The sequence below is a fragment of the Mustela nivalis genome, assembly GCF_964662115.1.
Source record: "Mustela nivalis genome assembly, chromosome: 12".
Taxonomy (NCBI): domain Eukaryota; kingdom Metazoa; phylum Chordata; class Mammalia; order Carnivora; family Mustelidae; genus Mustela; species Mustela nivalis.
The window spans coordinates 68,280,293-68,301,898 of NC_139031.1; the positions used below are offsets into that span (position 1 = coordinate 68,280,293).

Genomic DNA, 21,606 nt, shown 5'->3' on the forward strand with positions numbered 1-21,606 from the left:
TGAAATAATGAAATGAACTTCCCTCTTTTGTGCTATAGCTGCCTGCGGGCATAACTGCCACAAATCATCTTCCATCATTTCTTTATTTGTCATTTATTGACTTTGAAAAGAACATCAATAACCACACACAGGAACTTCCCCTCTGGCAAAAGAAACAGTTCTAGAGAAGTAATTCATGCACACCTCTGGATAGATACCAAAAATAACAGTTAGCAGTGGATGACTGCATGGGAAATCATCTTAGGGGGAGGGCACCCAGTCTTGGCGGGGGGTGGGGGGGCAGATATGCACTCATTTAATGGCTAAGGACACCTCAGAGGACTCCATCAGTGCATCTCTTCTTAACCCAGGGAGCCTGGAGAAAAGGGAGTCAGGTAAATTAGGAGCAGTCCCTGACAGAGGTAGGAACTTCTGGTCTGAAAAGAAAAGAAAAAATGTTGTAAAGAATTATATTATTGGGGCGCCTGGATGGCTGCGTCAGTTTACCATCTTACTCTTGATTTCATATCAGGTCATGATCTCAGGGTCCTGGGAAGGAGCCTCAGGTAGGGCTTCCTGCTCAGCACCTCAGAGTCTGCTTGTCCTTCTCCCTCCCCTTTTGCCCCTCTCTCCCTTATGCTATTCTCTCTCAAATAAAAAAATAAATAAAATCTTAAAAGAATTATATTATCAATCTAGTAGAACACAATGGCGAAATATTATTCCATGACAGTTAAAAAAAAAAAGAAAATACCTCTCTAAAATAATACCTGACTCTCTTTACTTCTGGAGCAGAAAATTAAGGGATTTGTTTTTGTTGTTGTTGTTAAATGTAAGGAATAGAAAGAATTTTAAGAGTATGTCTGCTTCCCAACTTTAAGATTATACCCAATCAAGAATATTATCCTATTTAAGCTCATGTGTTTTTCTATATGTCATTTATTCTGCATTATCTTTTTTTTTTTAATTTAGACTGTAAACAAGCCAAATGAAAACTTGGTTTGTCTTTTAAAGCTCCCAGTAATAAAGGAAATGCTGATTTATTTACAAAGCTATAGAATATGGCAGCTGTAATTTCAGAACACAAAATAAAGTGATCAGGTTGGTTTCGCATGTAAAAAAAAAAAAAAGTGATTCTCTAAGTTAAAATAGAAAATCACCCTCTGAAACTAGACTGCTTTCAGACATGAGCAGTATCTTTAGAGTTTCTTGGGAATATAAAACTTTATTTTAGAAATAAACTTGGAAGGTTGAAAATAAGGCAGAAATGTTCTTTTTCAAGCATATAAAGGGCTATTCAAAACTGTTCTTGAGGACACGCTCCCTCGAGGGGCAGCAACCTGAGAACCCCAGTTCACACCACCCGTCCTCTCGCTCCATTGCCTAGGCTCGCCTCCTTCCCTGTCCTCCTCATCTTTCCTTGCTTCCCTTCTGTGTGTTTGTCTTCTAAGGACTCTCTCTTTACCTCCATTCTTCAATATCTGCCCTCTCTGAACTTCCCTTCTTTTTCCTTCTCTCTCTGGAAGACTGTTCCCTTCTCTCTAAAATCTCTTAAAATTTTCCTTTTTACACTTATTTTATTTACAGTCAATCTACAAACATTTCCAGAACATTATCTGCTAGGGATAGAGGTTAAATAAGGCTGTCTTTTAAGGATTCCATAGTTTAGCGAGCTCTTGTTTGCTTGTTGTAATTAAGACTAGCGGTACTTGGTAGAATAAATATTCCTCAATAATTAAATATTCCCTAAACATGTAGAGGCCATTTTTTCTCTCTTGATTGCCTATGGCTTTATTCTTTATGTCCAGTTAAACTCAAAGGTCAATTGTATGACTAATGCAGTATTATAGGTGGCTAGTGAATTTCTCTCCTCCTCACTTCCCATAGTGAATGTACAAGCTGTAGATAAAGAATAATAACTTTCTGCTTTGTTGTACCTCTGTTTGACAGTTGCTTCTGAGATAGAAAAGACAGCCAACAAAATTCTTTTCTTTGGCTCTTAGACTATTCTAACAGTGTTGTTTTCATTAGTGCATGTGTCTGTTACCTAATTGGACTGGTGTTTAACAAATTGGTAAGTTGACCTGTTTTCACGTTTTAATACTCAGGCTACTTATTTGGATATTGAACTTGTAGCTACATTTATTTAAATGCTATCTGTTGACCTCACTAAATGCTCCTGGCAGTTTGTTTTGAATCCTTGACTGGCAATTAGTATCTTTAAATTCAGGATATTTGAGTAAACCTTTACTTTCAAAAGGAAATTATCTGCAGAATTTAGTGATTGCTTATTCCTTACACTTATCGGTTTATAAATGTAATTTTCTTGAACTAGTTCAAAACATTTCTATTATTTGCAGGTATTGAAAGGAATAAAAGAATTTAAGGTTCTTCTACCTATGGAACTGGAACTCTGTAGAATATTTTACATATCTTGTAACATCTCTTTGCCAGGTGAGCATTCATAAACCAGTGCATTGGAGTGAAATAATGAAGGAACATTTTGAAGAAAAACAGTGGAAATGTATATTCATCTGGAATCAGTGAAGAAATCAAGCCCAATACCTCTTGCTCATTACTCCTTTCAAATGCAGAATAGAGTCATTTATAAAAATTATACTGAAGGTTTTCCAGCATATGCACAATGCATTGTGCTGTAGAGGAAGATGGTAGGGAAATAGTGGACAGTCTTTATCATAGTGACTAAGAGGAAGAAAAAGAAGGGACTTTCCAATTATTCTTTTCATATCAAGTCTCTCTAAAAAGCTCAATTAGTTCTAATCTATACTTTCACTTTCATCAACATTGCATATTCTATCTAATTTACAAATGTGGGAACTTTATATTTGTAAAAATTTCCAGCAGGTTTTGTTTTATTAATTCTCATTACTATTAAATTATTGTACTAATTTTTAAAATTTTATTCCCAAACTTCCTTCTTGGTATTTGTACCACACAATAAGGGTGGCTGTCACAACAGCAAGATTGCTCTCTAGACTGTCAATTACCATTGGCTTTTTTGAAAAGACATAAAACACTGAAGGAAATGACATGCTGAATTTTTTATTTTTGTTCAAGGAAAGATGGATTCAAATAAATTATTTTGGTTTTGCATATATATGTCCTCGACTCTTTGTCTTATAGGGAAAATTTTTACATAAAATATTGTACAGTTATTTTTTTTATCCTTATTTGCCAGTGTGCAATTAAAGTGTAGATTATAGAGAACTACTAAAATAAGAATCTTCCTTTTGCATGGCTAATTTTTTTTCAGGCGTGGAATTTTTACTTGATTGAATTGCTGATTCTAGCAAAGGTCTCCCTCCTTGTATATTGCTGTATTTAAAAAATCAGTTAAGAGACCATGGTAGAATTAGAAAGTACCATTTTACAACCTCCAAGTGAAATTACTGATTCAGATCACACTCATCATTAGCTAAGACTGCTGGATAAATGATAACAGATAAAACTAGATGACCAAAGATCAGGTTGCAGAAACTCTGTGAAGGAAAAGTAGGCTGAGACCTAGAGAGAAGCAGATGTATGAAGTAGCACAAGGCAACTGTGCAGGACACAAGAGGCCCAGGGAGTGGGCACAGAATGGTCATCTGAGTGTTGCAGATCTTGAAGATGATAGATGAATATTTGTGTTTAATGACATTGGCTACAAACATTCTGAACTGACAGTACCACACTTCAAGATTTCATTTTAGCCAAATAAAGGTAGAAACAACCCAAATATTCAACAACAGGTCTTTAAATGACATTACATCCAAATACTCCAACTATTTTTTTTTTTTTTTAGGTTTTATTTATTTATTTGAAAGACAGAGATGGGAAGTAGGCAGAGAGGCAGGCAGAGAGAGGCGGGGGAAGCAGGCTCCCTGCCGAACAGAGAGCCTAATGCAGGGCTTGATCCAAGGACCCAAGGATCATGACCTGAGCTGAAGGCAGAAGCTTTAACCCACTGAGCCACCCAGGCACCCCCAAACACTCCAACTATTAAAAAAGAAGATACAGGGACACCTGGGTGGCTCAGTGGGTTAAAGCCTCTGCCTTTGGCTCAGGTCACGGTCCCGGGGTCCTGGGATCGAGCCCTACATCAAGCCCTGCATCGGGCTCTCTGTTCAGCAGGGAGCCTGCTTTCCCCCGCCGCCGCCCCATCTGCCTGCCTCTCTGCCTACTCATGACCTCTCTCTGTCAAATAAATGAATAAAATCTTTATTTAAAAAAAAAAAGATATACACCTATATTTACTGACTTTAAACTATGTCTCATGACCTATTATTTAATACATAAGAAAGAAACCAAAAGAAGAACATTTCTTTTTCAAACTATTTCAAATGAACCACTGTATTTAAACTGTACTTCCCATCTTTTCACAGAAGCACATGGTTAAAGGAAAGTTTAGACTAATTTAACTCCTTTCTGGTCTTCTTTCTCTACCACCTTTCATATTTTTCTGCTGGAGAAATCTACCAGTCCTACCACAAACATTTTCTTTTGCATTTGATATAATGCAGATATATATATATATATATATATATATATATATATATATATATATATAAACTTGGTGTATACATATACATGTATATATACATATATATGTAATAGATTATATAATCTAATTATATCATCTATAGATTATATATATAATCAGAAAAGGAATTATTGTCTATTACTACTAAATATATAATATATATACATACATATATACTTGGAAATGCATACAGCTGACCAAAAGATAATTAAAACACCTTTAGAGAGTAGATCTTAAACATTCTCACAACAGCAAAAAAGAAAATTGCAGTCATGGGATGTGTTGTGTTCACTAACCTTATTGTGGTAAATTATTTCCCAATATGTACATGTACCAAATAATCACATCTTAAGCTTACACAATGTTATACATCAATTATATCTCAGTAAGGCTAGAAAAACAATATAAAATCACTCGTATTCTCGCCTCTCGGAAATAACCTGTTAACATTTTCCTAGATTAGTTATGCATTTATTCTTTCATATACCTTCTAGTTCCAGAAAGAATTTATGGGAGCTCATATAAATGCATAATGTAACAAGATAAAATATACCCCCAAAATGAAGTTGATAAAGAAAACAGGATGAAGGAACAATGAGAGTTTACAAAGGCACATTGAAAGCAGAAATGAGGCTAATAACCAGTATGATGAATTCCCCTTCATCTCCAAGTATTGTTTTATTACACCAGGATCACACAACATATACAGGTGGATGTCTAAGGAGGGACTTCTAAACCAAATGCAATTTGTAACTGTCAGTCCAAAAAAGGTTGCAATCCCCTCACAGGGTTGGAAAAGAGCAGGTCAGCTTTCCCAGCCACCACTCAAGGAAGTTCCATCTGCCCCTCCCCTCCTTCCTCAGTCCTGAATTCCCTCCCTCCCTAAGGTCCTTGCATCTCTGGGAGACCAGATTAACTCCCATGAGCTCCAGCTGTGTCTCTGTGTTCCCCTTCCAAGACCCAACCCTGGAACTCTTTCAATCATGGACCATCTTACATAGCCTTTTCTTGCATGGGTAACAATACATTCACATGCTTCCCAATCAAAATCTTATAAGAATGATGTGCCAAGACAACTGTTTGTATTCGGTTTTGGTTTGGCTGATTTTGTGTATCCCTCCAGAGTTCCTTACCACAAACCAAAGGAAATACAAACATATATTTTTATTTTCTCAAACTCACTTTTGAGTCACTTGTAATTCCTCTCATTTTTGTGTTGTTCTCTCACACACAAATATACAGACTCTCTTAGAGCATGGTTCCACTCAAAGCAACAAGGAATTGCTGAAGGGAGCAATGTGAAAGCTGTCAATGGGGTGTCACACCAGGTGACTCACTGCTTTTTTAGTATATGGGGATGAAAATCTCATAAATTAATCAAGGTTTCCAAGGGAAGTGATGGACCAAATCCAGATGTTTACCTAATTAACAAATTAATCTTTAAAAACCAGCCTGAAGTTCTTTCCTTATTACTAAACATAGTCTTAGCTAAGCTGTTGTTAAAATTTCTAACTTTCTACTAATTGCTTCTAACTTGGAATAGAATTGTATTCCTAGTGTTCATTAAAGAATATATCCTACTGATAGAGTTTTAAACAAAAATTAATAAAATACTTGTGAATAAAACAGCTTCCCTTGTTTTTCTGACATTTGTGCACTTCCATGTTAATAAGACCATTTCAGTGAAAACAAACTGCATACATATCCTCAAAGATAGTCCATGTGCTCACTCCGTTTTATGAGATCATAGCATCTTACAAAGTTTTGTTAAAATAATAAAATTGGGTGATAACATAGAACATGGAATATGGGTAATACTTTATATATTATAAAGATTTAACTTATTTTTAGAAAGGTTTTATTTTCTGTTCCTATACTGCTGTGTACCCTATGAATTTTTATGTCCTTATATATTCCTCTAAAGTTCATGTTTCAGTATACATGAATGTGTATGCTTTAGTTTCATGAGGCAGGAAGAAAGCAAAGTTTTCTTTCTCATAAGAAGATGTGGAAATCATACGTAGCACCTGGATTTAACACTGTTATTCTCCTTCCTTCTCATCTTCGAGGTAGTGTTTATTGGTATTACCATGTTAGCCTTGTGGTTTATCAACATTTTCATACCATTAACGACTTTGATCTTCACAAGAACCTTGGGGCTAGAGGAAGCATGCCCATTTTATAGACGAATAGAGACTCAGAAAGTGAAAAGACTCCGAAAATCATCAAACCAACGAGTGACAGAGCTGATCTCCAAACTGCACTTCTGGCTCCAAGGCCAAGGTCTATTCCAATGTACCAATTGATTTCTCTGGACAAGGCACGCTGGAGTGGAGTTCACACCAATTTTTCTTCTGTCAGCCCTACTTTTAGGAGCTTCATTAATTTCAAATACCACTGGGCCTCCAGCAAACAGGTTATTTGTTTTTTGTGCCTGAGAACCTTCTCACTTAATATCCTCCTAGGGAACATGACAGCTCAATTGCTTGTCATACAATAGGGCAGGAACTGGCAGATTGCTTCTTCCCTGCAGCAGAATTCCACCTTGAGTTAATGAGAGAAGGTTTCTGAAGCTTCAGAGTAGTCCCTTCAATTCTACATAAAGCAGTTGTCCCAGGAGGTGGGGACTTCAGAGACCCCCATGATAGCATGCTTTTCTGAGTGTCCCATATGGCGTCCATCCCAGCATAAGCACTTTAGAACACAGACAATAATGTTTTTTGAACTGTACTGAATTAGATTACCTGTCCTCTGTATATTTAATGAAGACTCCATTTATAGGAGGCAAATAAATTACTGTGTTTCCAATAACCAAGTTCCTCTGAGACTGATTCTCAGGGCACTTGAGAACTTTGGGAGCTATTTTTCTTGAAGTTCACTGAGATCCTATCAAAATATTTTGTTTAATAAAAAAAGTTATCAGGGTCTGACTGTAACTACAAAATTTTATTCTTATTATAAAATAGTTTATGGCTCACAGATCACTTGTCAGGACTAGTGTAGGATTCCAAATAGAAATGCCTGATAAACAGTTGCATATCCAACATGAGAACTTTGAGGACAGGCCTGGGTTTAAGAAATAAAATTTGAATCATTTTTATATACTTACAATGCCTTTGGCAGCAAATAACAGAAAACTCTGACTAAAACTGACTTAGAATAATTTATTATCCCAAATGACGGGAAGTTCATATGCAAGGTAGACTCCAGGATTGGTTCATTTAATGACTCAACGGTATCATCAAGAACCCAAGTTCTCTTCCATTTCTCCACTCTGCTCTCATGGTTACAGATGGCTACAGCAGCTGCAGAAATTATATCTAGACATCACAAAATCCAGAACATGGGGAAAAAAACACCTTTTCCTAGGTCGTTTTCTTATGCATAAAGAAACTTTCCCCAGCAGCTTCCACCAGAATTCCAGTAGTTTTTCCTTGGCTATGTGAAATGACCTCTCCTAAAGGAATTACTGGCAAGAGGTACGAGATTAGATTGGTACAGTATGCAGAATTTAACCCCCTGGAGATGGAGTCAACACTCCCAGAAGAACATGGCTGGGTGGAGGAAGAGTAGACATCCAAATAAAATTGAAGTTTTTTATGGAAATGGATGCAAGAGGATGAGATCAAGAGCAAACAAGGAGGGAAACACCCTTGGAAAGACCAACTTTAGGAAATTAAAGAGAAGCCAAGGAAGGTTAAGCAAAAGAACTTGGGAAGAAACTTTTTTTTACTTGAGACATTTCTTGTTTCTTGAGAAAGGCTTGTATTGCTATATACTTTCCTCTCAGGACCACCTTCGCTGTGTCCCAAAGATTTTGAACAATTGTGTTTTCATTTTCTTTTGTTTCCATGAATTTTTGAAATTCTTCTTTAATTCTTTAATTTCCTGGTTGATCCACTCATTGTTTAGGAGGATGCTCTTTAGCCTTCATGTATTTGAGTTCTTTCCAACTTTCCTCTTGTGATCAAGTTCTAGTTTCAATGAATTGTGCTCTGAAAATATGCAGAGAGAGACCTGATTTGTGACCCAGGATCTTTTGTGATTTGTGAACTATTCTGGAGAATGCTCCATATGCATTAGAGAAGAATGTGTATTCTGTTGTTTTGGGATGGAATGTTCTAAATATATCTGTGATGTCCATCTGGTCCAATGTGTCATTTAAGGCCTTTATTTCCTTGTTGATCTTTTGCTTAGATGATCTGTCCATTTCTGTGAGGGGGTGTTAAAGTCCCCTACTATTATTGTATTATTGTTGATGTGTTTCTTTGATTCTGTTATTAATTGGTTTGTATAATTGGCTGCTCCCATGTTAGGAGCATAGACATTTAAAATTGTTAGGTCTTCTTGTTGTACAGACCCTTAAATATGATATAGTTTCCTTCCTCATCTCTCATTATAGTCTTTGGTTTAAAATCTAATTTATCTGATATAAGGATAGCCACCCCACTTTCTTTTGATGTCCATCAGCACGGTAAATTGTTTTCCACCCCCTCAACTTTAAATCTGGAGGTGTCTTTGGTTCTAAAATGAGTTTCTCGTAGACAGCATATCATTGGTTCTTGTTTTTTTTGTTTTGTTTTGTTCTGTTTTTAATCCATTCTGATACCCTGTGTCTTTTGATTGAGGCATTTAGCCCATTTACATTCAGGATAGCTATTGAAAGATATGAATTTAGTATTAGTATTGGTATTACAGCCATTGTACTGCCTGTAAGGTGACTGTTACTGTATATTGTCTCTATTCCTGTCTGGTCTGTTACTTTTAGGCTCTCTCTTTGCTTAGAGGACCCCTTTCAATATTTCCTGTAGGGCTGGTTTGGTGTTTGCAAATTCTTTTAGTTTTTGTTTGTCCTGGAAGCTTCTATCTCTCCTTCTATTTTCAATGACAGCCTAGCTGGATATAGTATTCTTTTTTTTCAGATTTTTATTTATTTATTTGACAGACAGAGATCACAAGTAGGCAGAGAGGCAGGCAGAGAGAGAGAGAGGAGGAAGCAGGCTCCCCGCTTGAGCAGAGAGCCCCATGCGGGGCTCGATCCCAGGACTCTGAGATCATGACCCAAGCTGAAGGCAGAGGCTTTAACCCACTGAGCCACCCAGGTGCCCCTGGATATAGTATTCTTAACTGTATATTTTTCTTGTTTAGTGCTCTGAATATATCATGCCAGTCCTTTCTGGCCTGCCAGGTCTCTGTGGATAGGTCTGCTGCCAATCTAATATTTCTACTGTTGAATGTTACAGCCCTCTTGTCCTGAGCTGCTTTCAGGATTTTCTCTTTGCCACTGAGACTTGTAAGTTTTACTATTAGATGACAGGGTATGGACCTATTTTTATTGATTTTGAGTGGGGTTCTGAGTGCCTTCTAGATTTTGATGCTTGTTCCCTTTGCCAAATTAGGGAATTTCTCTGTAATATGCTCCAATATACCTTCTGCCTCTCTCTTTCTTCTTCTGGGGTCCCAATTATTCTAATATTTTTTCATCTTATGGTATCACTTATCTCTCGAATTCTCCCCTCGTGGTCCAATAGTTGTTTGTCTCTCTTTTGCTCAACTTCTTTATACTCCATCATTTGGTCTTCTATACCATTAATTCTCTCTTCTGCCTCATTTATCCTAGCAGTAAGAGCCTCCATTTTTTATTGCACCTCATTAATATCTTTTAAAATTTCAACTAGGTTTGATTTTAGTCTTTTATTTCTCCAGAAAGGGATTCTCTGATATCTTCCATGCTTTTTTTCGAGCACAGCTAGCACCTTGATAATCATCATTCTGATGATTATCATATTGGTACTGTCCCTAGCCATTGGTACTGCCTCTTGTTCTTTTTTGTGTGTGGTGAGTTTTTCCACCAAATCAGAAGAGACCAAAACTAGGGGGAGAAGAAGAGGGGGGGAAAAGAGGGAGATACACACACACACACACACACACACACACACACACACACACACACATATATATATATATATATATATATATATATATATATGTGTGTGTGTGTGTGACTGGTGAATAGAACTGGGCCACACTTCATTTTGGGTGTATTTTGGTCTTTTGGAAAAAAACTACTTCCTAATATTTTAAAGCAAAAAATATATATATGGGTAAACATGATGAAGGGATGGAATATGATTGTAAAGATGAAAGTTTAAAAAGATTCTAAAGAAGTAATTCATAAGAAGTTGGTGGAAAAAAAGAGAAAAAAAAGAGTAAAGAATGTGATCAGGCTGGAGACTAGAATAAACCCATGCACTGGATTTAGGGTATATTTTGATCTATTAGAAGAAATTGTATTCCAAAATTTTAAAGAAAAAAAACCCTATATGTATACAAAAAATAAATACAATGAAAGGATAAAATATGAATATAACAATGAGAACTTTTTAAAGATTATTTATTTATTTATTTGACAGATAGAGATCACAAGTAGGCAGAGACACAGAGGGAGAGGGGGAAGCAGGCTCCCCACCAAGCAGAGAGCCCAATGTGGAGCTCAACCCCAGGACCCTGAGACCATGACTTAAGCCAAAGACAGAGGCTTAACCCACTGAGCCACCCAGGCGCCGCTATAAGAATGAAAAATTTTAAAAAGATTTTTAAAAAGGTATTGATAAGAAAAAATAGTTATGTTAAAATAGGTTAGAGGAAAATTTTTAAAAATAGAATAAGAAAAAAAAATTTAAAGATTTAATTTTGGAAGACTAAAGAATCATGGGGAAAAAGCCATGAATTTTTTTTTTAAGATTTTAGTTATTATTTGACAGAGAGAGGCACAATGAGAGAGGGAACACAAGCAGGGGGAGTTGGGGGAGGGAGAAGCATGCTTCCCACTGAGTGTGGAGACCAATGTGGTGCTCGGTCCCAGGACCCTGGGATCATGACCTAAGCTGAAGGCAGATACTTAACAACTGAGCCACACAGGTGCCCCAAAAAGCCATGAAGTCTATGTGTTGCTTTTCCCTAGCTCTGGAGTTCTGCAGTTCTTATTGATATGTGAACTTGGTCTTGGCTGGATGTCCTTGCTGATCTTCTGGGGGAGGGGCCTGTTGTGGTCATTCTCCAATGTCTTTGCCCAAGGTGGAATTGCACCACCCTTGTCAGGGGCCAAGCTAAGTAATCTGCTCGGGTTTGCTCTCAGGAGCTTTTGTTACCTGAACGCTTTCCATAGAGCATTAGAGGATGGGAATGAAAATGGCAGCCTCCCAGTCGCTGGCCCCTTAGGAGCCGAGAGTTCAGGGCCCCACTCCTCAGTGCACCCTTAGAGAAAATTAGTCAATCCCTCCTGTCTCCCTGGTCTCCAGCCACACTCAGAGCTCACCCAGCCTGTGACTGAGCATTTCTATCTCTGGTGCACAGCCCCGTTTGGAGTCTCCAAACCCAGAAGGTTCCTGCAGCACACTCCCATGCCACTCCTCCCAGAGGAGGAAAGAGGGGGTCTTTCTGGATCTGCCACTTGTGGGGACCCTGCTCGAAGAACAGTGGCCCGACTTTGCTTTGGATCACGGTTTAAGGTAACTCTGAGCTGAGAGCCCACTTTTCGGCTCCATCTCTGCAGGCAGTTTCCCTGCTCTGATACCTGGGAGGTCTGCCACACTCAGAAACCCCTGGTCTTTTTGTGACCCTGTGGGTCCTGAGACCACACTGTCCCTGCGAGGGCTTCAACCCCACTTAGCCCTGGAGCAAAGTCCCTCAGTGGAGCAGACTTCTAAAAGTTCTGATTTTGTGCTTGACTGCTCCCTCACTTGCCAGGAGCCCCCCCACCCCATCTGTCTTCCTATATATCACCTCAGATTCACTTTTCTGCACATCTCACCTTCCAGAAAGTGGTTGATTTTCTGTTCCTAGAATTGCTGTTCTTCTTCTCTTCTATCTCTTGTTGAGTTTGTAGGTGTTCAAAATGGTTTGATAACTATCTAACTGAACTCCTGGGACCTGATATTTCAGTCTCCTACTCCTCAGTCATCTTGCTTCCCACCCTGGCCTCCTCCTTGCAAAGTCACCTTTCTGGCTGTATTCCTGACTAAAAGTAACACTTTCCAGTGAGCCTCCTACCTTTCCACCATCTTGCTCCAGGAAGAAAGTTTCTGAAAAAAGATTTTATTTATTTGAGAGAGAGAGAGAGGGCATAAGCCAAGGGAGCAGGGGCAGAGGGAGAGAAGCAAACTCCCTCCTGAGCAGGGAGCCTGATAAAGGGCTCAATTCCAGGACTCTGGGATTATGATTTAAGATTTTATTTATTTATTTGACAGAGATCACAAGTAGGCAGAGAGGCAGACAGAGAGAGAGGAGGAAGCAGGCTCCCTGCTGAGCAGAGAGCCTGATGCAGGGCTTGATCCCAGGACCCTGGGATCATGATCTGAGCTGAAGGCAGAGGCTTTAACCCACTGAGCCATCCAGGCACCCCTGGGATTATGATTTAAACTGAAGGCAGACACTTAACTGGCTGAGCCACCCAGGTGCCTTCGAAAGAAACATTAAGGTTAATCTGGGCACACTTTAAAAAGACAGTGAGAGAAAGAAATTAGACACAAATTTTATCATTGTGTATCCATAAATATCTAAGAAAGAGGATGATCCTATGTATTTTTGTCCCTAGTGTCTAAATTCTATTTTAGTGAAATTTTATTAGTCTAATTAACATATAACTTAATATTTTTTTAATTTAATTTTTTAACTTTATGATTTTTCATTTTAAGAAATTTAGCAACTGGGAGTTCTGATTCGCAGCTTCAGGCCCTCAGTAGTAGAGACTAACCTGCCAAATAATCATAATTGGATGTTGATAGACAAAGATAGTCACTTAAAACTGCATTGTTTTAAGCTGTCTACTCTCAAAAATCTCTCAATAAATGTCCCATGATAAGATATATAATGACTGTACATGGAAAACCTCCATGATATATTCCTTGTCCTTCTAGAAAATTACTGTTTATTTTTTAAGATTATCAGGGCCAATATTACCTCTGCTGGGCAACCGCCCCAGTAAATACCCAAGACTATTATGTAGGCCCATAGCGCTACCCACAGAACTTGGTTGGAGCCCTTGTCATATGTCTACTTAAGCCTGCAAGACAATGGATGAAATTTATTTTAAATAAATAAATGAAACCTAGAAATGATATCAGCAAAATACTATTGGATATGTCCAGGCAAAACCAACCACTGTTTTTTTGTGTGTGTGTGCCTAGTCACAGTTGTCTAATCTCTAATGTGATAGGGTAGGACCAAACAAGCTCTTTAATTTCTTTAAATTCTATAGCCTATGATTTTATTAACTTACTAAAAACATCTATATCTTCTTAACAGACAGATACTATCAGATCCAATTTTTTTTTAAGATTTTATTTATTTGACAGAGATCACAAGTAGGCAGAGAGGCAGGTAGAGACAGAGAGGAAGGGAAGCAGGCTCCCCACTGAGTGGAGAGCCCAATGCAGGGCTCAATCCCAGGACCATAAGATCATGACCTGAGCCGAAGGCAGAGGCTTTAATCCACTGAGCCACCCAGGCACCCCCAGATCCAAATCTTAACCAAACTGCTGCCTTTGCTTAAATAACTGAAGCAGGAACTAGACATAAAAGGTTTGTTTTCACATTTGAGAACTCAGCATGTCACCTCAGTTGTACCTTTATCATTTTTATGCTCACTACTTAGTGGAGGCACTGATAAGTAATCATACACACTGTAGTGTTGCCAAAAATTTACTATGTCATTAAAATGTTCAAATATTTTTAGAATATTTTTGGATTTTTTTCCTTTTTAGATTATCTGCTTAAAGGAAGAGAACAAGAAACCAGCCCAAGCACTTGTCAAGTATGTGACCAAGTAAATCCTGACCAGAGTTTGGGTACTCTGTGGCTATTAAAAGGCAAGAGATAAATCTATATGTAATGCATGGGGGAAAGTCCTGTACATATTATTAGCTGAAAAACAATATTTCACTGGTTAGTTTTATGCTATGGTTCTTCATGTGAATAAAAAATTTTATTTCTTTATGTGAAGAGAATATTCAGTAGGAAATATACTAAACTATGAATGGTTAGTAACCATTGGAAAGAAGAAAAGAGTAGTGGATGGAGAGGCTTACATTTTTTTCTTTTTTATTTTACATAAATTTGTACTGCTTTATATATATGTTTACAATAACAAAAATAAAAACACATAAGGAGAATCTAACACTCTAAATCATTTATTTGACTGGAATTCCGTTTCTTCAACGTTGTTATGTCTTTTTCATTTACCTTCCTTTCTTTTTCTCCATTTTCTTTGTCCCTTTCCTCCTGGTTTCCTTTTTTTTTTTTTCCCCCCTGATTTCATTTCTCCTTGTTTTCATTCCTGCCTTTAATTCTTTTCTCCCTGCTCCCAAACTGGATCCCATAAAGGTAGAAATCAGAAAGTGTGAATAGGGGATATTTGTGTCATCTGCTGCCTCTGGGCATGGAGGGCTCCCCAAATGGAGGATTCTGAATTAACTATGTCATTCTGGCCACCTGAGAGGAACTGTGCTCAAGACAGAAGGACATCAAGATTCAGAGCACAGCAATAAGATATATAAAACAAAATTTCATTGCTGAAATTTTCTTTCTTCATCAGAATATATAGATATTTGGCTTTAATGGCCTGGCCATTTCTCCTACTGGACTCTAGAAGAAGGAAGAAGGGTGAAACCTGAAGTAAAGAAGCTTCTGTCACCAAGAGAGGATGGGCTGTTGACTACCAAGGCAACTGCAAGGTTAGTCAGAGGGCTAGTGAATATAAAATATTCACTATATAAATATAGATATAATATATAGAGATATAAATATATGTATTTATATATAGATATAAATATATGTATTTACATATAGATATAATATAAATATAGATATAAATACAGATATAAAAGAACTGGGGTCTTGCTTCTTATGGCTAAAAGTTTATGCCATTGAAGTGAATTGAACTAAACTGATTTGAAATTGAATTGAAACACTGAATTGGGATCCACAAGATTAACCTGAGGAAGAGGTCTTTCATAGATTCACTTAATTAATTTATTGTTGCAATAGCTGCCAACTTCTGCTAGCTACTTAAAATATATTTTCCCCCAAAATTCAAAACAAAACCACCATGAGATATCACCTCACACCTGTCAGAAAGGCTAGTATCAGAAGATGAGAAATAACAAGTGTTGGAGATTATGTGAAACAAAAGAAACCCTCATGCCCATTGGTATGAGTGTAAATTGGTGTAGCCACTGTGGAAATCAGTAGGAGATTCCTTAAAAATTAAAAATAGAAATGCCATACTATCCAGTAATTCCACTACTGGATATTTACCCAAAGAAAATTAAAACACTAATTCAAAAAGATATATGCACTCCTATGTTTATTGCAGCATTATTTATAATAGCAAAGATATGGAAGCAACCCATAGATGAATGGATCAAGTGGGCATCCATGGATGAATGGATAAAGAAGACATGGGGCATGTGTGTGTCTGTGTGTGTACATATATTTACATTTGCATTTTACTCAGTGAAAAAAGAACGAGATCTTGCCATTTGCAACAAAATGGATGGACCTACAGGGTACTGGCTAAGTGAAATAACTCAGAGAGGAATACCATATGATTTCACTTATATGTGGAATCTAAAAACCAAAACATGATCATCCCTTATTCAGAATAACTCCCTTAATCATCAGAATAACATTATCCCTACTTTATAGATGAACAAACTGAGTTTCAGGGAAGTTAGGTCATCCATCCAATGGCATTAACTGGTGAGTAAACGTCTGTGTCTCTTTCAGCCAATCCAGCAAAGACTGTTCTGTGAAATTGTGTGAGAGGCTTCATGAAGCCATGTGTCTATTTGAAATGTCCCCAAGTAAGACCCCTAAACATTCTGGAATTAAACAGTTGTGGAACTGTTTAATCAACTGTTAAATTTGTTCAGTGCTCAGGTGTTTTTCACTTTTCAGAAGGAAATGAGAAAAAGTGGAAATCTTTTAAGCAGAATCAACAAACTATAATCAAAAAGTATATCTCTCTTGCTATGTATATAATGCATATACATATATGCATATAATTATGTTTCTTTTAATATATATACATCTATATATATATTTATGTGTATTCAGGCAATGTTTCCATTGCAGTGAGGCAGACCTGTAAACTACCCTATCTGCAGACAGGAAAATATAAGGCAGTGTTCTTGAAAGTTCTAGAATTGGGTACCCAGAATTTTAATTTATATCTCTAATACCAAGCTGCTCCCAGAATGTTGTCAGTAAGATCTTTATTTATATAGAAACAAGAAGACCCAGCTGAAGGATGTGTGTGTATTTAATGTGACTCTGGATGATCTCTGAAGCAGTGGGTACATGTTTAAACTAGTGTAAAGCAGTTTTAATGGGTAGACTCAATACCTATGTTCTTTGAATCTAAAGGAGTTTTATTGTAAGTGGCAAGGTAATAAGGGTTAGGATTTTGTGATACACAAATGCTTCCTATTGCTTCTCTTCTCTTCCTATCTTCCAACCATAAATTGGGTATGGTAAAACCATTTTCTACTGTCATCACTGAAGGAAGTTACAGAGGGAAAGCCAACTATCAGATTTTCATTAAAATTTTTTTTAATTATTATTATTTTTTTATTTGACAGACGGAGATCACAAGCAGACAGATAGGCAGGCAGAGAGAGAGGGAAGCAGGCTCCCGGCTGAGCAGAGAGCCCGATGTGGGACTCGATCCCAGGACCCTGGGATCATGACCTGAGCCGGAGGCAGAGGCTTTAACGCACTGAGCCACCCAGGTGCCCCCAGATTTTCATTTTAAACTAAGTCAAGGCAAGCAGTATTTAATGCATGTCCCATCTATATCAGAAGAAGCCCCTTGGTCTTCTAATGTTAAGAACAAGAGGGATTTTATTCTAGAAATGTAGTTTGCCTGCTATAAAATGGTGGTTGAGATGTCCATTCGTAATCCCTGCCAACCTTGGATTATGGAAGTGGTTCCATTTCTTGATGCTTTAGTGCCACCTATGGTTCCAAGTTAGAAAATGTTCATTTAAAATAAATTCTAGAGACCAAAAACAGTATCCTGGTTTTGAATTAGCATACTTATCACTCAATTAGATTTTGCCTTTGGAGTTTGACTAAATGAACTGAGTATCTTTCTGGAGGGCAATTTGACAATATGCATTATCAGATTTTTTTAAATGTTTAGTAATTTCATGTTAGGAAATGATGAGAGACGAAGACACATTATAAGAATATTTATTATGGCATTATTTAAGAAAATTAATGTTGAAATGATTATAATGCATATATAAGATGGAAATGATGCAGCCATTTAAAAATATATTTAAAAATCACCTTTAATAGTAATTTCTATAATTTTTCTCCTCATAGAAAGATTTTAGGTCTTTTATAAGCCATTAAAAACCTAAAAATGTATATAATTCTACAGTGTGCAGTAGGACACCAAAAATAATACCCAAAATAATATAATCCATAATCCACAAAACTAAACTACTATGTACCTAAAAATTTGAGTTAATAACTACACTGGAAGAGATTGTTTTATTTTACATGCACACCAGTCAAGATAAATGAAATGAAGTCCCTACTTTATAGAGAAAACAGCAGTCATCAGATAGAGACTTCGTCTTTCTAAAATAAAACATACATACCTCCCTTGTGTTTCTGTCCTGGTCTACATCTCTCCAGTTATCATAGAGGGATCTAATCTCTCCACCTCTGCTTGGAGTTTTTCCCCCTCTCATACTCAAGAACTTTACACTATCCATTATCCCTTTTCTTCTTATTAGTATAGTCATTCTTCCCTCTCAACTGAACATTTTCCACCAGCTTTAAGATATACTGAAGTATCTGTTATTTAAAATAATAATTCCTTTCTCAACTCGTGTCTTCCACCTCCCAGCTTTTAGCAAACTATAGTCTTCTCTCTCTCACTTCATAGTGTTCTTAATTTTCTGTATTTGTTATCATAATTTTCATATATTCTGCTCAACCCTAAACTCACTCCAGTTTGGTATATAGCCTCACCACCCCCATTAAAACACCTGTTAAGCCATTAATGGTCTCCATGTTGCTAAACTCATGGCTTTTTTCAGTCTTCATTGCAGTATCTCAGCATAGTCAATACACTTGACCAATGTTTGAAACACTCACTACTCTCAATTTTCTCCTCTTTTCTAGCCATTCCTATCTCTCCTCTCCAGTTCCTCTCCCTCCCACTGGTCATTAAATATCATGGCTCAGTCTTTAACCCTCTTTCCACTCTGTAATCTCTTCTAGGCAATTTCTTCTTAGCAATTGTTTCAATTACCATTTATACACAAATGATTCACACACCCTAATTTCTAGCCCAGTGCTTCTCTCAGCTCCAGGAACATATAAAAACACCTAAGTTTTGTCACTTTAAAGTCTCCAAGACATCTCAGTATCCATTTGACCAAAACCTAACTCGTGAGTTTTCCTTCCAAATTTCCTCTTCCAGGTCTATAAATGGCTCCATCACCAATCTAGTTATGCAAACCAAATGCTAAAAGTCATTCTTAATGCTTCCACCTCCCTCAGCATGCACACTTAATCTATCTTCAAGCTCCTTCACTTCTATTCCCTGTTTAAGACCTGCTGAACACGTGGTGCATTTGGAGCCTGATGACATGGCCAAGCTCCATGCGCAGCTGTTCTTTGAAGAGCCAGATGAAATAATAAGAAATTTCATCTCCCCCCTCCCCCACAAAAGATGGAGAAAAAGACTGTGGTCCTGCCACAGACCAGGCTCAAAGGATATCAAGGAGGTAGCGGACCAAGCAGCAAGCTCAGTGCCCAAACTTTCTAGCGGTAGCCCCACTGCCACTTTGGTGCTGGCAATATGGCTGACCCTGGATGGCTTTATGTCTCTGGTCATTTCTGTCTTTAGGCTGACCTTCCTAAAGCATCTATTTAGCCATCCAGCATCCAGCCTGAAGCATGTGTCCTTAGAAGACAAAAGATTACAAATCTTTTATATCTACACATTTTTCACTGTCCTGTAGCATTTAGAGAAGAAAGTCTACTTGATGGAAGTATATTTTAACACAACTGATAGAATTTGGAAAAAAAAATTCTATCTTCTCTCCATCTCTACCACCATATAGATCTATGTCACCATTATTTCTTATCTGCATTACTCCAATAATCTTATTAGTTTTAATAGTCTTATAGTTTTATTTTTTCTTTCCCAATCTGTACAGCATTTTCTTTCTCTTTTTTTTCTAAATGTTCTATTTGGGGCTTCAAGTACAATGTTGAGTAGGAGTGGTGAGAGCAGAAATCTTTGCATTTGCCTTGTACCTGATCTCAGGGGAATAGCATCTAGTTTCTCACCACAAAGTATGATGTTAGCTATAGGTTTTTGTACATGTTTTTCATTGAGCAGTGAGATTTCTCCTCTTACCTAGTTTACTGAGAATTTTTATTATGAATGGGTGTTAGATATTTTTTTCAAGATTATTTATTTATTTATTTATTTATTTGACAGACAGAGATCACAAGTAGGCAAAGAGGCAGGCAGAGAGAGAGAGGAAGGGAAGCAGGCTCCCTGCTGAGCAGAAAGCCTGATGTGGGGCTTGATCCCTGGACTCTGGGATCATGTCCTGAGCTGAAGGCAGAGGCTTTATCCCACTGAGCCAGCCAGGTGCCCCTGGGTGCTAGATTTTGCCAAATGCTTTTACTGTATCAATTGACACAATTGTATGATTTTTCTTCTCTAGGTCATTGATGTGGTAGATTACATTAGTTAATTTTCAGATATCGAAACAACCTTCCATACTTCCATACTTGGAATAATCCCTGTGGTTCAGAGGTATAATTCTTTTCAAACACTGTTAGATTTTATTTGCAAATACCTTATTGAGGATTTTTGCATGTATGTTCATGAAAGATAGTAGCAGTCTGTAGCTTTCCTTTTTAATGATGTTTTTGTCAGGTTTTGGTAGTAGAGTGTTGCTAGCCTTGTATAATGAATTAGGATATGTTCCCTCAACCTCTGTTTTCTGGAAAATATTGCCTTCCCACCAGTATTGTTTCTTTTTAAAGTGTATCTGATAGAAATCACCAATAAAACCGTCTAGGTCTGGTGCTTTCTTTTTTGGAAGATTATTAATTATTGATTTGATATCTTGAAAAAATATAAGCCTATTCTGATTATCTATTTCTTCTTGTGTGAGTTTCAATAGTTTGTCTTGCAAGAAATTGGTCCATTTTATCAAAGATCCCAAATTAGTAACAAAAGAGTTATTCATGGTATTCTCCTGGTAACTTATTATTGTCAGTGAGATAAGTAGTGATGACCTCTCTCTTTTTTGTTGTTGTTCACTGTCTTTCTTTCCTTATTTATTTTCAAGTTTTTATGTTAATTTCAGTTAGTTAACATACAGCATATGATGACCTCTCTTTTATTTCTGATATTATCAATTCATGTTTTCTTTATTATTTTATTAGTCTGTCTAATGGGTTGAATTGTGTAATGGGTTGTATTGTGCATCTCTAAGATTCCAATATTTAAGTCCTAATCCTTAATACCTAGGAATTTTACCTTTTTGGAAATAAGGTCATTGCAGATATAATTTGTTAAGATGAAGTTATACTAGAGTAGGGTGGGCCTTTAATTCAATATGATTGGTGACCTTGACACAAGGAGAACAACATGTACAAACCAAGGGATGCCTGAAGCCACCAGAAGTTAGGCTACAGGCATGGAACTGACTCTCCCTTGTAGCCCTCAGAAGAAACCATCCCTGCCAACATATCCATCTTGGACTTCTGGTCTCCAGAACTGGGAGATAATAAATTTCTGTTATTTGTAAGCCACCCAGTTTGTGCTAATTTGTTTCAGTGGCCCAGAAATTAATATACTGGGTCCTGAAAATGCATGAACTATATAGGTTTTGGAGGCTTTAAATTCCTCCAGTGTCCTTGATTTTGCATCCTCCTTGAATTAAGTCTGTATTTTTAAGTTCTTTTAGCTATAATCCACTGTGATTATACTGGAGCCCTGTTAATGAGGTGCTAAGGTGTGGAAGAGGGAAAGCATT

The 21,606-nt window shown here is 37.2% G+C and overlaps 1 protein-coding gene across 11 annotated transcripts in view; it reads left to right on the forward strand.

Annotated features, from left to right (window-relative positions):
• The window catches only part of HEPACAM2 (HEPACAM family member 2), a gene marked incomplete at its 3' end in the record, with an annotated part of 61,026 nt that extends 46,313 nt beyond the window's left edge, over nucleotides 1-14,713 (forward strand). For 5 of the 11 annotated variants that reach the window (XM_082693655.1, XM_082693656.1, XM_082693663.1 and 2 more), the window contains one exon: nucleotides 14,287-14,713. In XM_082693655.1, coding sequence (XP_082549781.1) covers nucleotides 14,287-14,299 — 13 coding nt within the window. The other 6 variants (XM_082693664.1, XM_082693658.1, XM_082693660.1 and 3 more) reach the window with 4 other exon arrangements.
• Nucleotides 14,714-21,606: the final 6,893 nt, after the last annotated feature.